Genomic DNA, 19,057 nt, shown 5'->3' with positions numbered 1-19,057 from the left:
GAGCACATGTATTTAAAGTGTTAGTTTAATTACCGGCTTTCTCCTCCGAGTCTGTAGGACCGAGCGTACTTCCTGGAGCTTTGCACCGAGTAGGTGCTAAATAAATGTGCATTGAACCGATAGATGGATGGATGTGCGGGATGCGCTAGCGCCGGCACGCCTCATTCATCACCCTCCTCCCTCGGCTAGACGGTTAATGGTGGTTAGTCTGGCCAGGCTCCGGAGCAGCCACGTCAGGGTCGCATCCCCCGGGCCCCGCCCCGGCCGACCCCACCTTGTCGCGCGGCTCCACCCCGCCGCCCCCTTCCCGGCGGCCCCTCCCCGCGCAGGTCCTGACTCCAGCCGCACCTCCTCCGGCTCTGCAGTGGCGGCAAGAAGGCAAGCCGGAGCGCCTGCGGGGTCGGGCCTGAGCGGAGCCGGGGTCGGGGCAGCCGCGAGGACCCCCCTGGAGGCGGGGCCTGTAGGACCGCGATGGGCGTGGAGATCGAGACCATCTCCCCGGGAGACGGTACCGGGCGGCGGAACCTGGGGGGAAGAGGAGGGGTCCCGGGGCGGAGTCCGCGGGCAGAGGTCTGATTCCGAGGTGGCTCCGGGGACCTGCAATGGGGTGGGGGTTGGGGGGAAGAGGCACGCAGCAGGAGGAGACCCCCACCCTGATTCTTGGGGGTTCTAGAGGACAATTCTCTACCACCCTCTTTTGCGCCCGTTCACCTTGGGGAATGAAGGTGGCCACCTTGGGGCCAGGGGTCTTCGTCCAGTCTCTGTCCGAGGCTGAGGTTTATGCCGCCTTAACTGCAAACTCTGGATAGCCGCTGTTGCTGACTTCCCAGGTTCGAATTTCAGCTCCTTTTTCCCTGTCCGACACCAAGGGTGGACCCGCTTAAGGGGTCCCAGCTGCACAGGGACCTAACGCCCCACCCTTCACCCCTCTTGTCTGGCGGCCCCCAGGTCTGGGCAGCGGTAAGCTGAATTGAGAGAGAGAGAGAGAGAGAGAGAGAGAGAGAGAGAGAGAGAGAGAGAGAGAGAGAGAGAGAGAGAGAGAGAGTTTGGGAGCCTACCACTCCTTTGGCTGCTTTTGCTTATTTCACCCTCCGGGTCCCACTCCTCCCTGGTCATCTGCCCGTTACCATGTCCTCTAGAGTCAAACCTCAAAACCCATCCCTTGGACCTGCTGCTTGACCTGTCTGGACAGTCCAGGGTGCCTCAGTCAGCCCGTCCAAAACAGAACTCAGGTTCCCTAACTTTGTTCATCCATAGGTCTTTCTCTGGGTTCCCTGTCTGCTGTCAAGAGAACCAGCAGCGAGTTTTTTCAACTACTTAGAAAACTGGGTGTAGATATTGAAGGAGTAACTATTTCTAGGCAAAATTTAATCCAGACTCAAAGCCGCACCCCAGATCTACAGTGTTTATTTCACAAGCAAACTTACTGTTAGAAGTTATTGGCATGCTCCTCACCAGGAAATTGAAAGGCTTATTGGTTACAAAACGAGGGGTTCCTGGAAATGCCAGCTACTACCCAGATCACTCTTTGTCATACAGGTTTCTCTGTCCGTTCGTCTCGGAAGCCTTTCGAAAGTCGAGGAAACTCTTCCCAGCTCTTGTCACCCACACTGCCTCTGAGGTGTCTCCCAGTCTTCATTCTCATCTCCCTGCCTAACACTTGACTTCCACTCCTCACTCCCCTCACCTTCTTACCTGTCTCCTTTTCAAATGCAGAGCTTAACAGGCCCCTCCCTCAGGCAGGAAATTATCAAGAGATGCTACCCCCTGCTTCTGCAAGCAATCTGCCCCTTTAGTGATAGATAGGGTGATAGTGATCCACACTGGCAGATCCTTTTTCTCTACAATCTCTGCACCCACAACCAGCCTCACCAAGCCACCTGAAACTTGTTAAGCCTCACTTAGCAAATATTTATGGAAAATCTACGGTGTACTGGACCCCAGGGTAATTGGATAAAATCAGTGGGCTCCCCTGTGACTGGACTCTGGGACCCTAAGGCTTCCTGTGCTTTAGGTGGAACCCAAGGGCCTCATTGCATGCTAGGCAACTGCTCTACATTGAGCTACATCCCAAACTCTGGATTCCAGGCATTTGAACATGTCTTCAAGTCATTCTGTTTCCCAGACTCCTTTACTCCTCCAAACAGACTCCTATTCGTCCTTTACCATCCAATTTACTATTTCCCACGATGCTTTCTCTGTCTCCCTTTGGTAGCTCCTCCAGTCCACTGTCACAGTCCAGCCTCGTGGCTTTATATTCCAGCCAGTTTGTTTATTCAGTGTCGGCTTTGCATCTACCTTCTTACAGTAAAAACTTGCGTGTCTAAAAGGCAGCTTGAGATTGTCACCCGCGCAGATCTGTCCCTTTCCAGTTTTCTAATCTCTGGAAACAGCTCTGCCACCTTCCAGTTACCCAAACCCCCAATTCAAGCATCGTTCTTGTCTTCTCCTTTTCCCTCACCCGGTGGGGAGGTGGGTGGTAGGTCTCTTCTCCCTACCGTTTACATCCCTTGCCAGCCCTGCTTCCCAAATATGCGTCTCCAATCTAGTTCACTCTCTTCTCTGCTGCCACTGCCGTAATTCACGCCATCATTGATTTCTTGCCTAGGGTATCGCAACAGATGTCTAATCACCCATCCCACACACAGCAGCCCAAGTGGTTTTACAAAATCTTAATTCAGATTAGGTCATTCTCATGCTTTTAAACTCTTCCGTGGTTTCCTGTCGCACTTAGTATTAAAGCCACCTCTGCAAGCTGTGTGCTGCGTCTCCTTCCTGTCCTCCCTCTCACTCTGTTCCCTTATCTTCTGAAAATACAGCCATCCCTTCCTGCTCCTGGTCTTTGAATTGGTTCCTTCCTAAAGAACCGGCTCAAACATCCCCTTCTCCAAAGTGCCTTCCTGGCACACCCTTTCTGAAGTTGCTGGCTCACCACGTCTCTCTGAAATTCATCTGCTTGTTAATTTTCTTTAGAGGGCTTATCACTATCTACAATTATTAAGATGAGTATTGTTTGTTGTCTCCCTCCTTTAGAATGTAAACTGGGGAGATGGCTCAGTGGGTAAGAGCCCTAGCTGTGCAAACATGAAGACTTGAGTTTGAATCTCCATCACTCATCTAAAAAAAGCTGGGTAGGACCACAAATGTCTTAAACTCCAGCACTGGGAGAAGAGACAGGCAGACCCTGGGAGCTCCATGGCATAGCTTCTGGTTCAGTGACTGACGCTTTCTCAAGGAAATAAATTGGAGGCAGATTGAGGAAGACACCCTTCTCTGGCCTCTTGCATGCAAATTCATGGGCATGTGCCCCTGTGTACACAAATGCACACACCGCACGCACACACATACAACACCCCACCTCACATATCCACTCCATATACTCAAAAGAAAGCATACAAACCCCAGAAGACCAGGGAACCTGTCTTTATTGCTCTCTGCTGTAACTCTGCCGTGAGGCACCGGTCTGAACATTATCGATTTCTTGTGAATGACTGCATTTATTCATCTTCTTTTTTTTTTTTTTTTTTTTTTTTTTTGGTTTTTCGAGATAGGGTTTCTCTGTGGTTTTGGAGCCTGTCCTGGAACTAGCTCTTGTAGACCAGGCTGGTCTCAAACTCACAGAGATCCGCCTGCCTCTGCCTCCCAAGTGCTGGGATTAAAGGCGTGCGCCACCACCGCCCGGCGCATTTATTCATCTTTGATGGCCATCATGAGTCTATAGCAATTTGGGACTTATGTTTCTGTGTCTCTTCTTCGTGGGTTCACATATTGCTCTTTGTCTCTGGAATCTACTTAAGGTCTGACACACGGTAGGCTATTCATGAATGCTTGTAGAATAGATGGAAGTAAAAGAAGCAATAAAAACTGATGGGGCTTTTTTTTTTAATTAGTAAATTGGACCAATAACAAAGTTCAAATGCAAACCTTATTACTTCTGGTTCATCCAAGGCACAGAGACACGCAGGTCTGTGGTGATGAGGGGAAAGTGAGCTAGTCAGGGTTGTAATCAAACTTGGATGTGTCAAGTGAGTTTTCCTAATTCCCTAATCCTTCATCTGCCTTCATATCTCCCAACAGGAAGGACATTCCCGAAGAAGGGTCAGATATGCGTGGTGCACTACACAGGTACGTCTCACTCCCTTCAGCCCTGCTCAGGCCTGCCTCTCCCAAGGCAGTGCTATCCCGTAAGCTTTTCTCAAGGGGGTCCTGTCCCTGACTTATCCTCAAAGTCCAGGGCAGTTTCCTGTGACCAGTTTCACTTTTCCTTTACCCACCAAGGCCATCTATGGTGCCAGCCTCTGGTAGAGTCAAATACCATCTGTTTCATTCCTTGATGTTCCTGCTCCTGTCTAATGTTTCAGACTTACTCTGAAAGATCTAAGCACCCTCAAAATCCCCTTTTACACTGTTTTTTTTTCCCCTTTGTCTACACCTTCCCCCTTCACTGTAGTGAGAGGGATGGGGAGAGGGGTAACGCTGTCTCCAGGTGCTGGGAGAATCCAGAGGAGGGTGTCATATTTCTGCCATCTCTTAGATGCTGTGTGTTTGAAGGCCCATGGACCAACGGGCATTCTTTACTTATTTTATTTTCCTTTATTTGTATGAGTGTTTCAGCTGCACATATGTGTGTATGCCACATGTGTGTCTGGTACCCCTGGAGGTAGGAAGGTGTCAGATCCCCCTGGTTCTGGAGTTATGGATTTTGGTGATCCACCACGTGGATGCTGGGAACTGAACTTGGATGCTTTGGAAAAGCAACAAGTGCTCCTCCTCCCCCGCCCCCAGAAACATTCTAGATGAGTTCTTTAGGACTGCTGGCAGGATTACTGGCAGATGTTTGCTCCAAGAGGTGTGAGGACTCTGCCTTGTGACCTGCTTTCTAATGTGGCAAACTGTGGGTGACAGTCATTTAGTATACAGCAGGGCCAGTTTAATTCCTGGGACATATTCAGATGGGGCCATTTTTAGCAGTTCTCTAGGCCAGTGTGAAGCACCAGACTGGTTCTTGCAGATGACGTGGCTGTTTTTCAATGTCTGCACCCCCCGGGCTGTTTTATCTCCGGGTGATGTGGCCTAATTACCCCGGGGACTCTGGAGCCGCCAGCCAGGGTAATTGATTTAGCTGTCCCACGTGTTGTGGACAGACCATTGGTGATCAAGTTAATGAAACCAAACATCCTTTTGCAAAGTGTACACATAGAGTAGGCAGTGTGCATTAAACACTTACATCAGCTACAAAATGGCCCTGCTTCAGGAGACACTGTCTTGTCAAACACAGTAGGAGACCATATGTATGAAACTTCTGGTAAGCTTTAGAAGACAACAAAATATAAGCTGGCCCTGGTGGCCCACACCTGTAGTATCCACACCTGGGAGGTGAGGTCAAAAGGATCAAGAGTTTAAGGCGAACCTTGGCTACCTGGTGAGTTTGTGTGTCTAATGCCTGCCGAGGCCAGAAAAAGACATTGAGTCCTTTGAAAACTGAAGTTATAAGCCTATTGGGAGTGGCTGTGTGAGTGCTGGGAATTGAACCCATGACCTCTACAAGAGAAACAAGTGCTCTTAATCACTGAGTCAGCTCTCCAGCCCTGCCATTAATCTCTCAGTATCTTTTGAGCAGAAGTTCTTAATTTTCATGATGTCATACTTATCAGCCTTCTCTTTCATAGTGACATATTGACATATTTTTCTGTGTTCACTTCAAGAAATGTTTCACTATATTATGAAGATATTAATTTATCTATTTATTTATTAACTAGTAGAAATGGTGGTGGGGTAATATTTTTTTTTATTGTTTTTAAATTTTTTAAAATTTGAGACAGGATCCCATGTAACTTGGATTTGAATTTGTTCTATAGTCAAAGCTGGCCTTGAGTTCCTGCTCCTGACTCCACCTGAGTGTTGGAATTACAAGCGTGCACCATCATTGCCTGACTGCTTTGTAGAAACTATGAGCAGTAGTGTTTTGTGGTGCTAAGAATCGAACCTAGATGTTTGTACCTGTAGTGAAGTACTCTGCCACCATACAGATCCCAAGCCTGAGGTTTTCTTTCTTTCTTATTTTATTTATTTATTTATTTTGTTTTTTTTTTTTTTGAGACAGGGTTTCTCTGTAGCTTTGTAGCTTATCCTGAAACTAGCTCTTTTTTTTTTTTTTTTTTTTTTTTTGGTTTTTCGAGACAGGGTTTCTCTGTGGTTTTGAAGTCTGTCCTGGAATTAGCTCTTGTAGACCAGGCTGACTTCGAACTCACAGAGATCCGCCTGCCTCTGCCTCTCAAGTGCTGGGATTAAAGGCATGTGCCACCACTGCCCGGCTTGTTTTATCTTTCATATTTATGTCTTTGGTTCATCTGGAATTGGTTTTTGTATGTGGATGTGGTAGAGGCTGAAGTTCAATTTTTTTCCCCTATGTGGATATAGATTTGATCCAGCAATGGTTTTTTGTTGTTGTTGTTGTTGTTCTTTTGGTTTTTTGAGACAGGGTTGCCCAGGCTGTCCTGGAATTAGCTCTTGTAGACCAGGCTAGCCTCGAACTCACAAAGACTTGCCTATCTCTGTCTCCCGAGTGCTGGGCGTGTGCCACCACCGCCTGGTTTTGATCCAGCAATGTTAATCCAAAAAGTCGTCCTTTATTTGATGTATTACAATGGCATCTTTGTAAAAGAAGCAAACATATTTATGTGGGCCTGTGTCTGAATTATGTGGGCTTGGCTGAGCTCACGGCAACAGATAACTGTTACATGGTTCCAAGTAGATTCAGCTTTATGAAACCTGAAGGCATTGGGGAAACAGGAAAGCTTGTCTATAAATGGACCGTGCATGTGCACATATTCACGCAGGTGTTTGTCCAAGTGCATGTCTGTATGACTATATGTAGGTCTGTCGATCTAAATATTTTCTTAGCATCTGCTTGGCCATCAGGGCTTCTCTCCTGAGTGTCTGTGTGTAAATGTGTGTGAGCATGCATATATATCTCTGTGAATCTGAATATCTTAGCAACTGTGTATCTGCATGTATTTGTGTTTGATCTCTGTAGCATCCATCTGTGTGCATCTCTGAGTAGACAGAAGGGTTTCTCCTTTGCCACATTTAGAACTCAGGGCAGGAGCCCAAACTAGTCTACCCAGAAGGTAGGTAAATAGGACTCTCTAGTACACATTCGAGTTGTAGGAATTCAGAAGTACAATTATGGCTGCTCAGACACTTGTAAGCTGGCAAAGCCTCCTGTGTTAAATATGGAAAATATGGGTCCCATTTCCCCGATATCACACAGAGACAGTGCCAGACTGAAGTAAAACCCTGGTCTCAACTGGGTGAGGTGACTTGCACCTGAGATTCATCACTTGGAAACCCCTGCAAGTTGGAGACCAGCCAGGCCTACGTCCTGAGCTCCAGACCAGCCTGGGTACAGAATAAGACCCTGTTGGAACAAAACAGAGTCTCGAAACAGTAGGAACTCAGTATCTGGACTTAACAGGCCAGGTCTTCCTGTGGGCTCAAATGATCTACAGAAATCTTGAAATAGCATGGTATTCAGAAAATCGAGTTGGACTGGAGAGCTGGCTCAGTGATTAATCCCAGCACTGAGGAGGCAGAAGCAGGTGGATCTCTGAGATCAAGGCCAGCCTGGTCTACAAAGCAAGTTCCAGGACTGCTGTTACACAGAGAAACTCTGTCTCAAAGAAAAGAAAAGAACAGAACAGAACAGTGCCTGCTCTTCCAGAGGACCTGGGTTCAATTCTCAGCACTTACATGGTGGCTCACATCCATCCATAACTCTAGTTCCAAGGTACCTGATGCCATTTTCTGACCTCCAAGGGCACCAGACTCTTATATGCTGCCCAGGCATCCATGCAGGCAAACCCCTGTGCATGTAAAACAGAATGAAAGTTTCAGAAGAAACTCTGGTCTAGTACCATAGCTCTGGGGCCTTGGACTGATGGACAGCGACAACACATGAATGTCAGGGATGACTGGATGCCTGCCCTGAGAAGGTAGAGAATGATCACACCTGGGTGTCCCAGGGTAAAGTAACTGTTTGTACATGAGCCAGAAGCTCCCAGAGTGCCCGAGTCACCCTGCGCTTTCCTGGAGCAGGGGTGATGCGATGGCATGCACCTTGGCTTTCCATTCTCAGGAAGCACCGAGGTCCTCAAGAAAGGGCTGAACCAGAAACTAGAATGCTGGAGGATGTAGCATGAAAAGTTGAGACGATGTAGAGGAACTTGAGAATGGCGTGCTCTGAATAGGTAGGGGGAGGAGGAGTGAGGGGCAGAGAGAGAACTTGAAGGCAGCCATCATTAGCCTCGGGCTTTTGGATTCTGCTCTAGGAGCTCTTGTGTTCTAAGCAGAGAAGTAAATATGATCAGAACTGTGTTTAAGGCGGGGGTTGGGAGTGGATGGGAGTAGATTTGTCAATGTAGCCAGTGGAAGATTGGTGAGGAGTAGAAACACCGTTTCGGAGGCTGTTCCCATCTACAGGTGAGACGTGGTGGTGGCTCGAGACCACAGAATGGGGGCAGTAGCAGACGTTGAAAAGGTAGGTGGATTCCAAAGAGATACAGGACTTGCTAGCAGACCGCATGTGGGGGTGAGGCAGAGAAATGGGTCCAGGTGTCCTGCTGACGAGGAAGGTCGGCGATGAGGAGGGTTCCTTTGGAAGAGGAATTCCATTTAGACATGCCGAGTCCACCTGTTTGTTAGTTCACTTTTCTACCCTCTTCTCGCTTTGCTAGGAATGCTCCAAAATGGCAAGAAATTCGATTCATCCAGAGATAGAAACAAACCTTTCAAGTTCAGAATTGGCAAACAGGAAGTCATCAAAGGTTTTGAAGAAGGTGCTGCCCAGGTAGGCTGAGGATGCCCACTGAAGGGGTTTTATGGAGTGGTGGATTTGGGCCCTCCGCTTCACCCTGGAACAGGGCACACTGCCATGACTCTGTGGCCAGGGCGCAGCAGCACCACCTAGTGCTCACCTCTAGCTCTGCCCTTCACCTCCTCTGTGGCTGGCACATCTCAGTCTCATTCCCAGACTCTCTCCTAGGCTTGCTGGAGCCGGCTGGAAAGGCTACAAGCTGTGAGCTAGACAGCAGGAAAGCCAGGAAGCGCTTTTGTTTTGCTCTTAAACAAATATTACAGAGCTAGTGGGGTTCTTACATAATTTTCACCCAGCTTCTTTAAGCGTTAACCTGCGTAGGCACAGTACAGCAATTCCGCTGGAGCGTTCACATCCGTAGCTGCTCACCAGTCAACTCAAATTTCTGGAATTGCTTGGAATCTAAACTTCTCAGCTCCAGTGGGTTGACAGTGCCAGTGAGCTCTGGTTCCAGCTCTCCCTCGGTTAGTTGGGGAAGTCGTAGGATGCTCCACTCCTGTAGCTTTGCCTTCGCCACCTTGCTGTGGCCTTTGGTTGCTGGATCTTAACTGGTCCTGTTACAAGTGTTCAGGGCTGTTTGTACCTTCCTCTTTGGCTACTTCAGAAGAGGACCAGGAACAATTATGAGCAGACACAAGTGTTCGGGTCATGCTCTAGCTGGATAACCAGTGATGCTTGATGTATGGATGAATCTGAGACTACTTTGTGGCTGTTACCTGCCCCATCGTTGATTCTATTTGGAGGTTGAATTTGCATGTTTAAGCTCTTAGCCTAACTTTAGTGTGCCACGAATAAAGTTAATCTCAGATCTGGAGTTACCCTAAGGATGGTCTGGGAAAATGCCAAAATGTTATCTTACTTTTTCTCTTAAACCAAGCTGGGTCCTCTTTCTCCTCTCCCCATCTGCTCCCATCCCTGCTAGATGAGCTTGGGGCAGAGGGCGAAGCTGACCTGCACCCCCGATGTGGCCTATGGAGCTACTGGCCACCCTGGTGTCATCCCTCCCAATGCCACCCTCATCTTTGACGTGGAGCTGCTCAACTTAGAATGAAGGCAGGAAAGGAGCTCGAGGTGGCTGGAGATGTATCCTGCTCTCTGTCCTAGCCTGCTCTGCCACTGGGACGGCTTCTCCTACGTAGGGCTCTTGATCCGTGTGCTGACCTCACTGCCCCTCGACATTATCCATTCTTCCCGCCCGACTGGCTCTGTCTATGTCCGCCATTTCATTGTTCCCATGCATCTTTGCTTGAGGAAATTTAGTTACAGATTCAGACATTTCAAGTTGTACATTTTGTGTGTTGCATGTAGTAGTCATTCCTGATCAGAGGACACAGACACAAATCTCGTTTGCACAATCTATATTGCCTTACCTGCACTTAAGCCAGACACACAAGGTGCTCAGACATGCGCTATCCATGGTTCCATGGAGGGACTTGAGCCAGCTGTCTTTGCTGTCACTTTCTTATCTTCTGTTGGCTGCTCACTTTAAGCAGTGCCCTCTTTGGAAGTACTATGTAAAATAAAGGCTCCATGCTTGGCATCTTGCTGTCCATTGTGTTGTGGGAAGTTCTTTAATGACCAACTGCCCTGGGGACAAAGGAGTGAAAGGGGGCTTCCTAGTAGCTAAGAGAGTGTAAGTAATAGCTACGTGAGCAAACTGTTCATGCTGCACCTTGCTCCATATCCTTTTGGTCTTATTTTGTTTTGAAACAGGGTCTCAGAGCCCAGGCTGACCTAGAACTCCTTCAGCCTCCTGACTGCTGTAATCTACAGGTATATACCAGTATTTCCTTTTTAAATATGGTGATCACAAACAAATCCTCTAAGCAACTTTGCAAATAAGCTATTACCCTCCTAAACTCACCCTTATGGAGTCCTCTGCGGAAATGATCTGGCAACCTAGCATTCCCTTGTGGGATCTGATCGCCTAGGGTGATCCCGTAACTTCATGTCTGCAGTGAGGGATGAGCTTCCTCACCAGATGGAACTCAGCCTGTAGAGAAGCCATCCCCATGCTTTCTGCTGTTAATACCGACAGGATGAGCAAACATGACACCAAAGACTATTTCATGAGCCACACAAATCTGTCCATAGCAGTATAGCTTGGGTGGCAATTGGCTGTAATAACAGCTACTAAGAAACCTAATAATGCAAACACCTATTGGCTAACACCTGAGGGGTAATTGAGGATCTACAGGTAAGCTGAGAAATGACAGCTTTCTCAAGTCTTTGGAAGATGATTTAGAAAATTGACACATACCAGAGAGTTCAGCCAAGTGTCTTGAGAGAGCCACTGAAGGCGGGTAAGCAATAGGCCATTATAAGATCTGAATCCTGTCAGATGCATCTCGGAGGCTGTTAGAACCTTCAGATGCAGCCTCACTGAAAGTCAAGCAAGCTGGACACACGTGCACAGGAGACCATGTGGACATGGTTTATCCATTGCACTTTCTGTCCTTTGAGACAAAGTGCACTGTGCAGCCTAAGCTGGCCTCAAATGTGTGATTCTCCTGTGCCTCTCGAGTGCTTGGATTATAGGTGTGTGCCACCATGTCCACCTTTGTCCCTTATACTCTTAAACTTGGTTTGGAAAACTGAACTTCAGATGCCCGGTGCAGAAGACAGTCATCAACTAGAGCCTCAGATTTCACAATGTACCTCTTGCAGAGTGACTCAACGTCTGTCCTGAGTCTAAGTTCTTGTAACTAAATGACAGAATTCCAAACAATCGGAAGGCATTTGTTTTCCGCAGGGTTGGGGTCAAACCTGGTACCTGGCTTAGAAAGCCCTCTCATGGAGCTCTACCCCCAGCCCTAGCTTTAAAACTCTTAACTTTGGGTCATGAAATCCGGCTAACAAAAATATAATCTGAATGACACTGCTTATAATTGCTAATAGAAGGGATTTTCTTGGTTATTAACACCATTAGAGGCGAGCTGGCCTGCCGCTGGGAGACATCACTCTGAAATCAGTCTAATTTCGGTTTTCCCCTGACAAATCTTTCAGAACACCTTTTACATCTGCAAACACCTAAGCCGCAGCATGCATTACACTATGGAATTAGTAAGAAAACCAGAAAGGCACTCATAAGGAAATGACAGCTACTTTTTCCTCTGCCCACCCCTCTTAGCAATGACTTTTACTGCCTGTGGTGGAACACACCTTTAATCCCAAGACTTAGGACGTAGAGGCAGGCCGACTTCTAAGTTTGAGGCCAGCCTGGCCTACAGAGTGGGTTCCCAGACAGCCAGGGCTACACAGAGAGACCCCATCTTGAGAAAAACAAAACAAAACAACAAAAAAGGACATTCCTTCTTACAGTGCTTTCAAAAGTTACGCAAGACATGAAAAGTCATTTCTGAGTGAGCTCTGAAAAGACATTACAAAAACTAGAAAGTAGCCTGTTTTCTTAAAAGTAATGGCAACTGTAAGTGCATTTAAAAGTAGCAGATACCTTTGTCTGTCAATACTAGTCAGTCTGGTTAAGAGCACTGGCTGTTCTTCTAGAGGTCCTGAGTTCAATTCCCAGCAACCACATGGTGCCTCACAACCACCTGTAATGAGATCTGGCAACCTCATCTGACGTGAAGGTGACCATGCAGGCAAAACACTATATATAATAAATAAATCTTTAAAAAATGAATATTTGTTGTTATAAAGCAGCTATGTGTCTAACGCACTTTGCTTTCAACATTATCATTACTCTCTTTTGTGAGTCTCAAACTCACGCCATGCTGATTTTGACTACACAGACTTTCACTACACAGGCCGATTATCCCTTCTCTGAAATGCTCAAGAACAGAAGTACTGGGCTGGAGAGATGGCTCAGAGGTTAAGAGCACTGGCTGTTCTCCCAGCAACCACATGATAGCTCACAACTATCTGTAATGAGATCTGGTGCCCTCTTCTGACAGGCAGGGATAGAACACTGCAGACAGAACACTGTATATATCATTAATAAAAAAATCTTAAAAAAAAAAAAAGCAGAAGTACTTTCAATCTGGGAATATTCATGTCTAAAGAGATATATAAACATGTAGTCATTTATGTTTGTTACATAATGTAGTTACATTTATGTTTCACCTTTATAAAAAGTAGGACTTTTGTTTGTTTTGAGATAGGGTCTAATTCAGCTCATACTCCTGGCCCCAAACTTCTGGGCTCAAATGATCCCTGTAACCACAGCATCCTCAGTGGATGAAACCACATGCGGGAGGGAGAAAGGTACCCAGCTTCCTCAAGATAGTAACTAATCCAACAAAAATAAAGGTACTAATGCAATGAATAAACAAACTATTTTAGCATTGTTTGAGGTGCCCAACAGAAAATGAAGCTGAGTAAGCATGCATACTCAGCTTGAGGTACAGTGTACCCCATGACCCCACTGTTGTAAAACAGTAACAAAGCACTCCACAGTACTGTATGTATCTATGTACACAGGGATCTGTGCTCGACTTCATATGTACAGAGGCAAATGTGGGAGGCAGTAGTGGCGCTCACCTTTAATCTCAGCACTTCAAAGGCAGAGGCAGGTGGATCTCTGAGTTCGAGGCCAGCCTGGTCTGCAGAGTGAGTTTCAAGATAGCCAGGGATACAGAAATAAAACCCTGTCTCAAAAATACAAACAACAGCCACAACACTCCCATGGAGATGTATTTGCATGTGCATGTGTAGGGATAAAAACGTTGTAAATGATCTCTCTCACACACACATGGAAAAGGTTTTCATGATGAAATGACACAATTAAGCCTATTTTTTCCCTAAACATAAGTCATCAGAGTGCAGTCATTAATTCCACACCAAGGATATGATAAAATCACACTAAACCTTGGTGTGTACACTTTTAGTAGTGAAAGACCCCCGGAGTGAGGAGACTCTCACTCAAGTCTCGGGATAACATGACCCCCCCAGGAACTTATGAGAGACCGTCCTTGCTGCAATCACGTAAGGTTTATTGACAGGAACCAGTGTGCTGGGGCTGAAACTCATTTCCCATGCAGGGATATAGGAGCTCAACCCCAAGAAGCTGGGAGAGGAGGTATTTAGGGGAAGAAACCATAACCCAGAGAGGGTAGGGAGGGCGTCATTGGAAAATTCCGAAAATACCAGTGATCATTGGAAAATTCCTAAAATACCAGTGATAATCACAAGGGGGTAACTCCCCATTTCTCAAGATTATTCTCAAGATTAAATCTAACTTTATCGTTAGCTAGTTCCTGGAACAGAGTCACTGAACCAGCTAACCTGGATTTTTGGTTCTTCTCTCCCTGCTAGATTTTTGGTTCTATTTTTCCTGCTAGAATTTTTTTGCTCTATTCTTTCTGCTAAAGGGGTCTGGATTTATCTGAGTCTTTTTTTTTTTTTTTTTTTTTTTTGGTTTTTCGAGACAGGGTTTCTATGTGGTTTTGGAGCCTGTCCTGGAACTAGCTCTTGTAGACCAGGCTAGTCTCGAACTCACAGAGATCCACCTGCCTCTGCCTCCCAAGTGCTTATCTGAGTCTTTTATCTCCCCATTTCTTCTAGTACTTAGTTCTAATCATAGAACTAGATTTAAATATCCTCTTGACCTTGTAAAGCACTATATTGATGGTGTAGCATCAAAATCTGAACAGCACTTATTCTTTCTCTAATGAAGGCAATTAGTTTATTTAATATACATGGACTTATAATCAGTAGCAGAAGCAAAATTAGGAATGGTCCCATAAGGGAAGTTATCAGAGTAGTCATCCAAGGAGATCTATTAACCAGATCTCAAACCATCCCTGATGCGCTTCTCTGTCTTTTTGTCTTTTGTCTAACCTTTCTCTAAGTTTATTCATGGAATCTTTAATTACTCCTGAATGGTCCACACAGAAACAACATTCTTCTCTGAGAGCAGTGCATGATCCTCCATCTTTTAAGAATAACAAATCTAATCCCCTTCTATTCTGTAAGACCACTTCTGAGAGGGAAGTCAATGACTCTTTGAGTTTGGAAATAGATTGTTCTAGAGCCCTCAGATCTTCATCCATGGCTATTCTTAATTCATTAAAGTACTGAGGGGCCTGTATTAGAGTAGCGGTACCTGTCCCAACACTGGCAGCTACCCCGAGGCCCAGGATTACTGCTAATGTCAGAGAAATAGGTTCTTGTCGAAAGCAAGTTGGGTACTTGTCAAACTCATCTTCAAATGTGTTAGCTGGGTGATAAAAGGCCCTAGGTACCAGTTGTACAAACACACAGAAATCTTTGGTGTCATTAAATACCAATGTCGACATTCAAGGTGTCAGACCTGTACTACAAGCCCACCATTTATCTAAACTGGGAACCAAGTACCTGGTGTCAGGAGTCTTTGTTTTTTGAGACAGGATTTCCCTGCAGTTTTTAGAGCCTGTCCTGGAACTAGCGCTTGTAGACTAGGCTGGCCTTGAACTCACAGAGATCTGCCTGCCTCTGTCTCCTGAGTGCTTAAAGGAGTGTGCCACCATCACCCAGCTTGATGTCAGGAGTCTTAGGGCTCTTAAGAATCTCATTACATAAACGTTTGTAGGCAGCCGGTAGATTTCCCAGGCATGTCCCTACACCTGTAACCTCAGTAAGAGTCAGCCTATAATTAGTGCCCCAAACACAAGCCTCCTGACTGGTGGTGTTGTTAAAAGCCCCGGATACTGCAATTAGTCAAGAGTACCAAGCATGGCCCTTTCCAATGAGGCTCAAGATTCCCAACTTCATGCCGCTGGACAAAAACAGCATCCCCTACTTGGAACTGATGCCGCACATGTGAGTCTTCAGCCTTATATACTTCTTTTAGTTGTTTTCAGAGCTGGCGCCTTACTACTTCAAGGGCCTTCAGGTGGGCAGATAATGGTCTAGGAAGAATAGCATCAGGATTATGTATCCCACCCACCTCAGTAAGTGGTGGCGGTCCCCCACATAGGATCTCATAAGGGGTGAGTTTAAATTGCCCCAGGGTGTTTCGAACCTGAAACAAGGTGAAGGGAAGGAGGGCAGTCCAGTCATTTCTGCTGATCTCTAGGGCCAATTTTGTCAGGGTCCCTTTTAGGGTGCTATTTATCCTTTCTACCTGACCTGAGCTCTGGGGTTGGTAAGTACAATGTAATTTCCAATTGATCCCCAGTTGGGTGGCCAGTCCCTGACTTACCTGGGCAACAAAGGCAGGTCAATTATCAGACCCAATTACCTTGGGTATCCCAAACCTCGGGAAGATTTCTTTTAAGATCTTCTTAGCCACCATATTGGCTGTCTCAGTCCTGGTAGGAAAAGCTTCTACCCAGCCTGAAAAAGTACCTATAAAAGCTAATAAGTACTTGTTACCATATCTGGCTGGCTTTATTTCTGTAAAATCTTCCTCCCAGTAGGCCCCAGGCCGGTCACCCCTGAGCCTCTTCCCAGGAGTATATATGGAGTGTCCTGCATTAATCGTAGCATAGGTCTTGCAGCTTTTGACTACTTCTTCTGCCAAGTCAGAGTCCTATAACATAATAGTCAGAGGACCTAACCACATCTTTTAGTTTCTTGGCCCCCAAGTGGGTCAGGTAATGTAAGTTGGTAACATACTTGTGTCCTTCTGTCTCTGCTGCCCCATATTTGCCCATAATTTGATAGTCCTCGGGAGTGTATCTAAAGTTGGTTTCACTGATATCATGAATTTTCCAATGATCTGGGAGTTCCCAAACTTGGCCTTTCCCCTATGAAGCCGCAAATCAGTCAGGATTACTCAATTCCCATCAGTCCAGGCAAGGCCGTGAGTTGGATGTACCGCCTGATTCAGTGAGTTCAGTCCGTTCCTAAACAGTTTTCCGTTCCCCAACTCCATCCTTTCAGATAAAGGCTCTCTGAAAGCATTAAGAAGGAGAGTTACAGAAGGACGGAATGTCGCAGACCTTTAATGCCAGCACTCAGGAAGCTGAAGCAGGAGGAGCTGGGTGAGTTTGAGACCAACCTGGTCCACACAGTGAGTTCCAGGCCAGCTAGTTCTGTAGAGTGGGGCTGTGTCTCAAAAGAGAGGGGAGAGGGGAAGGAAAGTTATACCCAGAAAGAACAGTCATGCAAGGGCTGGAGAAATGGCTCAGTGGTTAAGAGCACTGGCTGTTCTTCCAGAGATCCTGAGTTCAATTCCCAGCAACCATATGGTGGCTCACAACCATCTGTAATGAGATCTGGCACCCTCTTCTGGTGTGTGGGCACATATGCAGGCAGAATGTTATATACATGATAAATAAATAAATAAATAAATAAATAAATCTTTACAGTAGGCAGGACCCTGCATAGCCTAAAGTTACTGGGATGCAGAAGAGCCAGGAAAGAAAACTCTATTGAGAAAGAAGTGTTTGCGGGGGAGGGGGAAAAAGGAGTATTTTTAGAACTGGAAATTTGAATATGTTGAGGGGAGCTGCGGGCTGCGTTCCTGCCACTCAGCTCCTGGCTGCCTGGCTAGCTTATGCCCCGAAATAACAACACACAAACTGTATTTTTTAAACACTGCCTGGCCCATTATATCTAGCCGCTTCTAGGCTAATTCTCATGTATTAATTTAGCCCATTTCTAATAATCTGCGTAGCACCACTAGGTGCGCTTACCGGGAAAGATTCAGAATGTCTGACCTGGCGGCTGGCTGCATCCATCGCGTCTGGCTCTGAGAGGAGCTGCCCTGCATCTGAGCTCACTTCCTCTTCCTCCCAGCATTCTGTTCTGTTTACTCCACCCACCTATATTCTAACCTATCAGGCCAAGCAGTTTCTTTATTAATTAACCAATGACCTTCCTCCATCAAAATGGATATTAGAAGATACTGAGCTGGAGACATTGCCTAATGACAGAGCCTGTATTTAGCATGTGTGAGGCCATAGCTTAAATCCCTGGCATGGCACAAAAAATAATTAATATGTAGAACTGTTAGAAATACAGCAAAATTGCCCACTATGGTGGTGCACACTTTTAACCCCAGATCTATACCATGAGTTCCAGGCCAGCCTGGAACATAGTGAGACCCTGGTTCAAACCACACACACACACGCACACACGCGCGCGCGCACACACACACACACACACAGAATTTAGAGTTTATCCTGGTCTTTATAGTTCTTTTTTTTTCTTGCTCTCCATTTCTCTACTTTTTAAGATATATTCATCTTATGTGTGTGAGCATTTGCTTGGATGCATGTAGATGTGTCTAATGCCTGAGGAGGCCACACGGTATCAGATCCCTCTTAACTGGCGCTACCATCACGTATATGCTGGAAACAAAGCCAGGTCCTCTGTAAGCAGCAAGTACTGTAAACCACACATTCTCTTTAGAATCCTTTTAAATTCTGGTGGCTGGGGGTTGAGACAGGGTCTCTTTGTGTAGAACTTGCTTTGTAGATCAGGCTGGCCTTAAACTAACAGAGTCGTCTGCCTCTGCCTCCCCAGTGCTGGAATTAAAGGTGTATTTTACCACCACTCATCTCTTTTAATTTTTTTTAAAAGCATTATTTATTGATCTTAGTTTCTGTATCCCAGTCTAAAAGATTGTTCCACATTGGGCTTATAACTTACAGATGTGTAAGATGATAATATTGTGTTGCTTTAAATCACTGGGGATATGGTCATAGCAGCAAAAGAAAAGAAATGTAGATCCATTTTAACATTCATTATTTTCCTTTTTTTGTTTTTTGTTTGGGGTTTTATATTTATTTATTTTGAGACAAAGTCTTTCTGTATAGTCCTGTGGTATAAGAGGTTCTTCTGTTTGTGTGTTGCTTTCATTGGTTGAATAAAGAGACTGCCTTGGCCTTTTGATAGGGCAGAAGCTTAAGTAGGTGGGAAAGACAGAACTGAATGCTGGGAGAAAGAAAGGAGGCAGAGGGAGCTGTAATGGAGTTACCAGAGTCAGACATGCTGAATCTTTGCTGGTAAGCCATGACCTCATGGTGACATACAGATTTATTAGAAATGGGTTGAATTAAGATGTGAGAGTTAGCCAATGAGAGGCTAGAGCTAATGGCAAGGCAGTGATTTAATTAATAATTTCTGTGTGGTTATTTTGGGGGTTAAGCTAGTCGGACGGTGGAACGCAGCCTGCTCCTCTGGGCTATTTTGGAACTCACTATGTAGACCAGGCTGGCCTTGGGCTCATGGATACTTTGCCTTACTCTACCTGCGTAGTGCTGGGATTAAAGGGGCATACTACTATACCCAGCT

The 19,057-nt window shown here is 46.0% G+C and overlaps 2 protein-coding genes across 2 annotated transcripts in view; both read left to right on the top strand.

Moving 5' to 3' along the window:
• The first annotated feature begins 376 nt into the window (after positions 1 to 376).
• On the top strand, positions 377 to 10,370 carry Fkbp1b (FKBP prolyl isomerase 1B). Its single transcript, XM_057783517.1, has 4 exons — positions 377 to 508; positions 4,078 to 4,125; positions 8,736 to 8,848; positions 9,798 to 10,370. Exons 1-4 carry the CDS (start codon positions 472 to 474, stop codon positions 9,924 to 9,926), a joined length of 327 nt encoding a protein of 108 aa, XP_057639500.1. The 5' UTR covers positions 377 to 471; the 3' UTR covers positions 9,927 to 10,370.
• Positions 470 to 19,057, top strand: part of Abcg2 (ATP binding cassette subfamily G member 2 (Junior blood group)) — a 154,224-nt gene continuing 135,636 nt past the window's right edge. Inside the window, exons 1-2 of the mRNA XM_057783478.1 lie at positions 470 to 508; positions 4,078 to 4,125. Coding sequence (XP_057639461.1) covers positions 4,106 to 4,125 — 20 coding nt within the window. The 5' untranslated portion in view covers positions 470 to 508; positions 4,078 to 4,105. The remainder of the gene's footprint in view (positions 509 to 4,077; positions 4,126 to 19,057) is intronic.

Source organism: Chionomys nivalis, chromosome 1 (assembly GCF_950005125.1).
Source record: "Chionomys nivalis chromosome 1, mChiNiv1.1, whole genome shotgun sequence".
Lineage (NCBI taxonomy): Eukaryota > Metazoa > Chordata > Mammalia > Rodentia > Cricetidae > Chionomys > Chionomys nivalis.
Note: the sequence above shows the minus strand (reverse complement) of the source record. Positions and strands in the feature narration are given on the sequence as shown.

Excerpts from the sequence above, each read along its gene's own strand:
- Fkbp1b (XM_057783517.1), top strand. The coding sequence starts at position 472 with ATGGGCGTGGAGATCGAGACCATCTCCCCGGGAGACG. Across the intron at positions 509-4,077 it reads GACCATCTCCCCGGGAGACG|GAAGGACATTCCCGAAGAAG; the intron begins GTACCGGGCGGC and ends ATCTCCCAACAG. Across the intron at positions 4,126-8,735 it reads ATGCGTGGTGCACTACACAG|GAATGCTCCAAAATGGCAAG; the intron begins GTACGTCTCACT and ends TCGCTTTGCTAG.